We start from the raw sequence: 9,810 nt of genomic DNA, 5'->3' as shown, positions 1-9,810 counted from the left end.
TTTTCGCGTGTAACGGTGGTTGCGAGAAGGTGGATGTTGGATTTCCTCTTTGTGAGCTTATGTCGATACTTCAAGGACGGAAACCTGGACGAGTTCAGCCGGACGCTCGCTGCTTTTGAGGGTAAAGTTTGCTCCTGTTGTTCCGAGGACGCCGGCGGTGTTTGTACGGGGTGTCCGCAGGTCCAAGAAGGGTTTGAACTCAAAAAAGGTTTCAACCGCAATCTTTACAAGAGTCGGTGCTGGAACGTCATTAAGTTTGTCTCCGATTTAAATTATTCGGGTCTCAATGTCAACATACGCTGAACGTCTGGTTCGATTCATTCATTCGGGCGTGTGTTTTTAAGTTTCTCAATTAGTCAAGTTCAACATCGCTGCCTACAACTGAACTCAGGTGTCTTTGTCATATCCAGTGCCCTGATACAACATGGTATGAAGTGCAACTGTACCCTTTTCTGCAGATGAGTGCTCATGCATATTTTGATTGCAGTTTCCAGAAAATAGTAAATGACTTAACCTCACATAAAATCGTATAATCACTTTTATACGTTTTTTATTTTTATGTTTTTTTGTTTTTTTTTTAATGTAACATTAGCAAAGTGGTATAGACATTTTGCGTTGAGCTGTCCTGGAGTAAAAGTCGCTCTTACAGTACTTACCTCTGCTCTGTATCAAATATAAAACACCTGCAATGCTTTATTGAATAGGGGTAGATTTAATCGGTTTCTTTAAAATTGTGTTAAGTATTAGTTTGAACCCTCTGCTACCTGCCAACACCCTGTAGTATTGTGTGTTACTTTACGCGAGTATTGTGTGTTGCTTAACTCCTCTATTGTGATATTAGCTTTATATGACCGTGGTCTTACCCCAAAAATCTCTTTTAGCCATGACTCAAGGCTGCACCCTGAGAGCTGAACAGGCACATAAAACCAAGATGGCCGCCTTCCTCGCCAGGATCATTCATGGGAAAAAGTTAGGTGAGTGTTAAGTCAGCATTGTGAATTCTGCACGGGGAGTTTACCATCGATGGCATCAAAAGTTTTTCCGCAGGTTCCTAATTCATCATCTCACGTCCAAACCTAGTTGTGTATCATGACTAGTCCAGACCTGGAGATGTGTCTCGACCGTTTAGTAAATCCCTCTTTGATTTTTTTTTTTTTTACTTAGATGTCGTGTTTGAGGATGAGGGTGTGATGCCTCTGATGTCTGCCATAAACATTTGGCCGACGCTGAGGGAAACTGTGGCAGATGAAAGCTTAGCTGAAAAAATTTCGACCCTCCTGTTTGTCCAGGTATGACTTTATCATCAGTCTTCTGGAATTAAGTGTACTGTTATTCTAATTAGATGAGATGTGATGTCGTGGAATTCTGCTGCATACACATGTCGAATGAGTATTCAAAGACTATGTAATAAATGGCTGCACGTCTCCCATAGGCTGTGGCCGTGTGTTTGGAAAAAGGTCAAAGATCCATGGCCGCCTCTGCGCTGAAGTGGCTTGAAGAGAACCATGTCATCCCGCAGGTGAGCATCTCTATTATCTGATTTATTCAGGTTAAAAGTGTCACCCAGTCAAAGTCTTTTTCTTATTCTGAAATACATTTTCCGACAGAATTTGGCGGTCAAGCTGTCGACCATGGTGACAAAGAGGGACACCTACCACCCGTTCCTGCTCAACTTCAACTACGAGCGGTTGCTGGACACGGTCCAGACCTATTTAGATGCCTTCCTGGTGGAGTATCCGTCTGACTTCCTGCTTCAGGTACAGGATCCACCTTTTGCTGGACTTGGTTTGATTTATACTACAAATGTAATAGAGGCGTTAGGGGGTCTGTCCTGTTATTTTATTCTTTCAGGGCACAACTTTGTGTTGTGCTGTAATGCTCTTTCCTTCTTGTGTGCTTAAATAAGGCTCTTCCCCCAATATCTTCCCTGAGGGTTTAATTAAAGGTTATGATATGTTTCAAACTGAGGAAAACACTTGTGCCCCTGTTATATATGGGATGTACTGTATCTATTTCAAAGCATCCCATGATGAGAGAAGCAAAAACACCTTAAGTTCAACAGCACTTTCCAATCGGCCCTTCCTGAATGAGTCCTCTTATATCCAGGATTCAACAGAAGTTGATAGGGCTCATTTCATACTTGGTTTTGTTTTGGGACTTGAATCGCCGACTCTACACCATGGCCAGGCTGACGTTCGCAGACGGGGCCACTTAATACGGAAACGTTCCTGGAGGGTTCGATGCTTCGGTCGATCATGCAGCATCACTGTGAATGAATGGGTGTTGAATCGACGGATACATTTTTTCAATCATTTGAAATTTACATTTTATTTGCAGAGGTACGATGCTGCAACGGTCCAGGCCTTATCATAATGATCATTATCAGTGTTGTTGTGTGTTTGTCTATGTAGCCGAGTTCACGCTACACCATTGTAACCCTGATTTTAGGTTGTGACTTTTTTTTTTTTTGTTTTTTTGGAGATTGCAGACAAAGGCCTAGATCAGAGTCAAATCGGCACTCACCCCGTGAGTGACAATCGTTGTGTGATCTGTTTTAAGACGCGTTCCGAGGGACCGCCGAACCCTCGCCGATGCATGTGAAAAGTGTTGCGACCTGATGTTAGCTGTCAGGTGATGAGAGCAGTGGCACACTACACCCAATGAGAGCGCGAGACACAGGGCAACGGGAAACCACGGGAGGAGGAGCAATATAGATGCCTTTATGGAATTCATGTAATGTCTATTAAAATAAAGGAATATTGAGTGGTTTTGTTCCACTTCACTATTTAGGACTTCATTTGTAATAATAATTTACCTCCAACTCTGCAGGATTAGTCCATGCAGTCTGTGTCTCCCCACCGACGACGCCTCCTTTTTTCTTTTGTCGGCACAAAATAAATGAGCAGACATGCAACTAAAAAAAGCAAACTTTTCTTCATTATGAAGCTCCATTCGTAGTTTATTTTTATTTTATTTTTTTTAACTTTTGGTATTTTCTTCTGGGGCGCAACGTGACATTTGAAATCTTCTATGTCCACAGCACACAAAAATGGAAGAAAAGGAATCCTGTAGTGTGACTGTCGGAGCGACAGGAAACGTGGGCACCTTTTAGCATCCAACATTAATTCAGTTCTCTCTAACCACTAAGCGTTGTCCACGAAGTTGAGATGCTTTAATGCTTCTCAATCCCCCGGTGACTTTGTGTCTCGGTCCACCTGGCGACGCCCTCCTCCCATTAAATCATGATGAAACCCCACGGGTGAAGGTGCTGATCCGGCAGTAAGCCTTCGCTTATTAATATTTTGGCCTGAAATTAATTTAAAAGGTCAAACTGATGAACCTTCCTCAGGGTCTCCCTGGGTACTGCCCGTCTGCCCACGTCTCAGCTTTGATTTAGGGAGTCCTCGCCGAGCAACCTAAATCAGCACAGACAGCGCGGTAATAAGTAGTTTAACCTTAGCATCAGCAAAGCGGCCGAGCGAGTTGTTCCTAGAGGTCGGGTGGAAGGTATGGTTGTAAATAACGTCCTAGTTAAACATACGCTCGTGTCTATTTTTAGGCGGCCACGAAGGTCCTACAGTCGTCTCCGATCGAAGAGTCCAGCGAGGAGTCGAGCCGGGGCGAGGCCCTCTCTCAGAGCTCCGAACAATCCCAGGACAACTTCAAGTGAGGAAATATTTTTTTTAATAGTGTCACCCACACTACTTGTACAAATACTGTCTGTCAAAATCAGTTGTTTTTTTTAAAGCTGTCTATCTCGTAACACTGATTTGATGTTATTACTATGATGCCTTGTTTTATTCATCTGAATATCTTACAGGGGAAATGAAACAACTACAAGCCTGAGGTACGTGAGATTTATTCACTTTCTACCTTTTTACCTTTCACTGTTTGTTTTTTTGTTTTGACAAGTGTCTCTCGAGATTCAGGAGGTTAATTTAGAATTATTTTTATTGAAAAGTGTGCATGCTGACAGCATATGTTTAAAAAATATATATAAAAAATAACATACCTCAAAACGTTATTCTTGTTTTACTTAGGCCCTTAGAATGTGTCGTCCAAAAGTGCTTTTGTCACATTGTTTTGTTTCTTCAGGTCCAAAAGGAAACTCCTGTCCATAAAAAACCCAGAGCCATGGAAGCCGGAGTCGTGCAAGAAGCCCAAGTCCAAAATTCTTCCAGGGAATAGTAAGTTTTGATTTTCATACTTATTTTTTTTTTATTTAAGAACTTTATGGTTATATAATTCAATGTGGAAGCTCACTATTTAGATCGTAAGTCTGGATAAATATCCCTGTGAATATATCATCATTCGTCTTGGCATTTGAGTTGAATAAAGATCCTAGCTGAACATTCATTATCAAATATTTCCCCACTGCTGGAAGTGGCCTTTTGGAAGTCGGGCGGGGAGTTGTCAGAGAAGTCGCTGCCCGCCAGAAAGATCAGGAGCGAGAGAAGGGTGAGGGGAACGTCACTGGGGAAAATGGATCCCGATTGAGCCCGAGTTTTGATAAACCCACACTGGGTCAACAGACTGAGAAAGGCATTTTGTGTCCCCTTTCCCTCATAGAAATGGACTTACCAGTTGGATCAGAATCTCAAGGAGGGCGTCCGGCGTCACGGCGAGGGGAAGTGGTCCCGCATCCTGCTGGATTTTGACTTTGAGGGTCGCACCGGCATCATGCTGAAGGACCGGTGGAGGGTCCTCAAGAGGTCGTTTAAAGTCAGCTGAACCGCTGACGTTGGTATTTAAATGTCTGTAATTATTGTACATTATTATCGACTGTGGTTTATCATTATTATTATTTTTCTGTTATTTGGTTTTGACAGCCTTAACTGGTGAACGTGTGATACAAATTTTAGTTGCTCCATTTATTTGCACTCACAGAGCACACGGAGGCAAAGCTCATAGGATCAGTAAGCTAGACATACCAGCCGCCACTAGAGGGCGCCCTATACACAACAGCAAGAGTCTACGTGTGTTTTTATTGCCCTGTATTTACAGTGTTAGTTTGTAAATATGAAATTTGTTTAAATATAAACCTTTTCATTTCACGCAATTTGGTTTATTTTGCTCCGCATTAAACCCTTAAACGCCCTGTAAAGTGAATTCAGTGATTTATTATTATATATTTTTTTTTCTAAACACATTATACATGTTAGAAAGTAACGGCTGAAAACGTGTGAGAAGACTTGAGCAATGTAGTACTGAATTGTGGAGTTTGACTGTTTCTCATCATTTTTGTGGTCGGGATTTTTCGGGTGGAGCTAAATCAAGACTCGATGATATAGATTGGTCATACCTGACATGGCCGCCCCCCCTAACGCTATATAAAGACAAGGTCGGATAGTGAAATAAGCTAAGCTTAACAGCCTGGAGTTTAGGATGAAACGCCTGGAGTAAAAGGCGTCTTTAGGGAGACCGCAAACTTATGCCCCCGGCGCCCAAAACAACGAAGAACCGTCCCGTTGGTTTGACCGTGCGAGGTTTGGTTGCGTTAGCATTAGCTGCATGCTAGCAGGCCGCTGAGCCCCGACCTGACCTACGGAGCCAGCAGGGGTCGGCGGAGAGTCCCACAGCCCGACAGCGGCGCTTTGAGGTGCGCGACCAGACGCACAGGACCGGGATCAGCACAACATTCAAACGTGGAAGTGACTCCGATGTAAACGTTTCACACGAGCAGCCGTGGATTCAGCGCCTCCAGCGGACGCGCCCCCAGCGTCTCAGAACAGAGGGAGCTGCCTTTTTTTCACAATTTTGAAACCTAAATTTTATACACTTGGTGGTTTATTTTTTTTCCCATCTTTCAAATGGCTGGAGTGATTAATAACATGTTTTTCTGCGGTGTGAAAACTCAGAACAGATTTATTTTTGCTTTACAGGGACATTAAATAAAATTCTTCCAATAAAAGAAATGTGTGTACCCTGGAATGTAAGGTGTGCTTGGTTTTTGAAGCCCTGGAGGGGTTTTTCTTTCCTTTTAAGGGGAATTAGAGTGTTGCGGTGTTCAGATGAAGAGGAAGCTGTGCTGCGGCGGACAGTCGCATTGCCGCGTTTTCTGGATTCTCCTCCATGTTCCACTGCACCGCGGGTTTCCCACCGCCTGCCAGCGCAGCACGGCCTCTCTGTAACACACACGGCCAAGCATTTAGTGTGTTCCAGGTGTTTCAAGAGATGACTCTTGTTTGTTTGTTTTTTTTTACTTTTCAGGCATGGAAGGGTTTTTCTAAATATGTATGGACAACGGGCAGTCTTCGAATCAGAACAGTAATTAGAGGCTAAGCTGCTTAAATACCTGAGCTGAAAAACTGAGAAGGTTGATGCTTGTTCTGTATGATATGTGCCATTTTTCCACAGCAAATCATTTACCGCAACTATATGAAACAAACTTTGGTCTGGTGGCCATAAAATGGTACCAGATCATTGTGGTATAGACAACAGATCATACTAATAAACATGATTATTTATTTTTTTCTGCCATCAGAAGTCCAGCACAAAGGCACAAAAATAAACAGTTTCGGTTTATTTTTAGGGTGAATTGGCTCTAGGTGAACTTGATGGTAAACGTTTTTTGTTTTTTCCCCATTTTGAATAGCTTTCTGACTCCTGCACCCCCATGTGCCCCCTGGTGTGGCTGTGAATACCTACTTGTCAGATTCTTGCCCGTCTCCTTGGCAGCTGCCCGTATTGTTGCGCCTGGCGGGGGGCCGGCACGCCACACACACTTTGAAGCCCTCCGTGATGTACCTCATCCAGTGTGTGTGGGGGCGGCTCTCCACCGTGCAGTGGGGCGTCCGCGACTCCATTTTGAACTCCATGCAGTACCTGCAGGTCAAGTTGGGGGTTGGGGTGGGGGTGGGTGGTGGTGTTGGGGGGGGGGGTGCAGGGGGCGTCAGGGCTACAATGTGGGTCACATTGCAGTCATTCCCAAGGATCTGGGGGACACATCCACGGTCACATGGAAAGCCTGCTTTGGAAATGTGAAGTAGTCTATGAATACTATCCATAGATCAACTGTGTAGCTCAGGGCTTCTCACGTGAACTCTCCGCCGTCGCCCTTTGTTGTCACATGACGGGCCTTAAAGTTTATGTATTTGATTTCAAAGGCCGGTGGGTAGATTCTCATAGCAGACAGATTTTCGGGTTAGCTGATTCCTTCTATGAGCTCAACCTTGAACATTTATCATCCAAAAGGGTTTGAATTACATCTCAAAGTACACAAAAGGCTCTTGTAGCCCTTAGCGATGGCATCTAACTTATAGTAAAAGAACCGTGCTCCAGACAGCCTCACAGCACATAGTTTCCTCATTGGAAAACCGGACGTTAAACATACCCAGGGTCAAGTTGGTTTCCGTAGCTGTCGTGCTTGTGTCTTCCCTGGCCGAACTCCATGCTGGTGATGAACGCTGGTCCTGAAAGCGAAAAAGCGAGAGAAACTGAACACGCATTTGTTTGTGTGGCTGCACATTCCTGTGTAGGCAGAACTGGAATGTACTGTACGTGTTCTGACAGTGGTCAATTCGATCAATAGAGTAGTTGTATTCTAAATGGGAAAATGCATTTTAGAGTGCTTTGCTATGCCATCATCGATAATAATTTGTGTACAAATTTAAATTAAAGTTTTCCGCTGCCATTGGTTAATGCTTGTTCTGTCCACTCTGACCCACTGCTGTGTTTACCTGTGTTGAGTCCACAGTGCCCACCCTGGTGGTCTCGGTACTCCCTGCAGCCCGCCTGCTGCTGCAGGTTTGGGCAGGGCTCTCCGCTGTTGCTAGGCTGCCGCTCGACGTGCCGGACCCGGACTCGAACCGAGGGCTGGCAGGGCTCGGCACAGCCGCTCCAGTAGCTCCACTTGCCCACCGCGCAGTCGTGAGCTGCATGGAGTGGGGGGTGGGGGCGTCAGTGAATAGGTTCACTGGCAGCAGCAACACAAAACAGAACTGAAAGACAGACTCATTTCCGTTCACAGTGAGAAGTCCATATTTGGAAAAAAAAAAATCTCTTTATTGTGATGAACGATTGATGTGATTTGTAGAATCTGCATTTCCAACTTAACCCCAAGAGATCCGACCGCCGGCCGCAGGGACTCCGACCCCCTCAGTCGTGAAATTCTGCCACTTTCAGCTTTTCCTTCCTTTTCCACTTTGCACTTTAGAGTGAAGCTTTGATGTATTAGGGTGTGCAGATTTAGGGACCACTGGCCAATAACACGCTTTAGGTAAGCTCCACTCGTTTTAACTTCTACTGTAATTGCTGCAACTGATAGGCAGAATTACATTCTTCAAATATTTGGACTAATTCCATTATGTTGGCCAGTCGACTGAAATGGGGTTAGGCTCAGCCTGCCCGGTTTCATTTCTTTAGCTGTTGTTACCGATTATGCAAGTTTTTTTTGTTTTTTTTCTTAACATTATGAAATGTGAAGAATAGATAAAAAATAATTGCCTGCAGAGAGGTGTTCGGAGCAGTAATAGGAGCAGATAAACAGCTTCTCTTGGCGATGGAAAGTGGTGTTTTCACACCTAAGAGCCAGGGGGGTATTATCAGCACTGGGCCACATTGGAGATATGATATAAGGTTCTCTCTGTTTGGTTCACAAAACAACCTGCTTTCTGTGGTGGTGGTGGTGGTGACGGTGGTGACCTCACCTGGGCACTCGGTGAAGTAGTCAAAGCAGCAGTCCTTGGTCCTAGCACAGCCCTGGTCGCAGTAGCAGCTTCCAAACACCCGTTCCATGCTCCAGTCCTCGGTCACGCAGCTCCGGTCTCGGCTCTGGCAGCATCTTCCGGAACACCCCCCGGCCGCCTGGTGGTTTGGCCCCAGAGCGGCCAGTGCCAGGCACAGCAGGAACCAAGCGCAGCCCGCGCAGGATCCCATCCTCAACGGCCGGGACGGAAACGGAAGGTGGGGGCGGTCCAGACGTGAGTGACCCCTGGTGGTCTTGCCAAGGGAGTTAGAAGGTGGTGCGTCTTGACGGACCCCCAACGTGTCCCTTGACCTTCCAAAGAAGCTTCGGACGCGTTGATGCTCCCCTGGCTCCGGCTCTCACATTTCCAGGATGGAACAGCGGCCCCCACCCCCCCCAGGTCCTAACCCGGCTCAGCCTGGAGACTGGAGAGACCCCTTGTGACCTGGAATTCCTGCGTCAGGTTTTCACACAGCCTCTCCTCCTCCTCCTCCTCCTCCTCCTCTCACCGTCACCAGGTTTCTAAATGGAGCCGCTTCAATCAAAAGGGGCTAAAATAAATCCATTCCAGGCACCGGTGGTCAAACTCCCATGTCTCTGTGCTGTGTGGCTGTGTCCATCTCTCTCCCTCTCTCTCCCGCTCTCTCTCTCTATCTGTGTGTGTGTGTGTGTGTGTGTGTGTGTGTCTGTTCCCTGTCGAGTACCTCCCTCCAGTTGATCACACACAGGAGGAGACAATAAACACAAGGCAAGAGGGAAGGGTAGGGGGGTTCGAACTTCTATCTATCTATTTATCTATGACAACATTCTTTTCGCGGTCATTTCGTACATTCTCTCCCTCGTCCTCTTTCTTTCTCCCTCGTATCCTCCCCCCCCCCCTCTTTCATCCCCTTTTCCCCCCTCCGTTCTTTCCACCACCGCGATGCCAGTCTTGCCAACCGAGTCCGCAGAGCGAGAGGAATGCCGGCACTTTGGCGGGGCTCCAGATCCTCCTTGCCAGGGGCACTGTTCGACGCCGCTAAACCCGCCGCTCGCTTCTCACCTATCCACATCCCCCTCTTCTCCTCCCCCCCCCTCCTCTGTGGACTCAGGCTTTGATGGACTATCAGATATTATGTCTGATG

The 9,810-nt window shown here is 46.0% G+C and overlaps 2 protein-coding genes across 2 annotated transcripts; one reads left to right on the top strand and one right to left on the bottom strand.

Annotated features, from left to right (window-relative positions):
• terf1 (telomeric repeat binding factor (NIMA-interacting) 1) lies at positions 1-5,091 on the top strand. The gene is made up of 10 exons (XM_080020003.1): positions 1-121; positions 882-974; positions 1,165-1,289; positions 1,433-1,519; positions 1,608-1,757; positions 3,560-3,666; positions 3,821-3,847; positions 4,096-4,187; positions 4,385-4,458; positions 4,570-5,091. Exons 1-10 carry the CDS (start codon positions 34-36, stop codon positions 4,729-4,731), a joined length of 1,005 nt encoding a protein of 334 aa, XP_079876129.1. The 5' UTR covers positions 1-33; the 3' UTR covers positions 4,732-5,091.
• Positions 5,092-5,852: 761 nt separating this feature from the next.
• Positions 5,853-9,075, bottom strand: sbspon (somatomedin B and thrombospondin type 1 domain containing). Its single transcript, XM_080019938.1, has 5 exons — positions 8,649-9,075; positions 7,680-7,874; positions 7,334-7,412; positions 6,649-6,825; positions 5,853-6,125 (listed from the first exon to the last, which is right to left on the bottom strand). Exons 1-5 carry the CDS (start codon positions 8,875-8,877, stop codon positions 6,008-6,010), a joined length of 798 nt encoding a protein of 265 aa, XP_079876064.1. The 5' UTR covers positions 8,878-9,075; the 3' UTR covers positions 5,853-6,007.
• Positions 9,076-9,810: the final 735 nt, after the last annotated feature.

This window comes from Zeus faber (assembly GCF_960531495.2).
Source record: "Zeus faber genome assembly, chromosome: 19".
NCBI lineage: Eukaryota > Metazoa > Chordata > Actinopteri > Zeiformes > Zeidae > Zeus > Zeus faber.
Note: the sequence above shows the minus strand (reverse complement) of the source record. Positions and strands in the feature narration are given on the sequence as shown.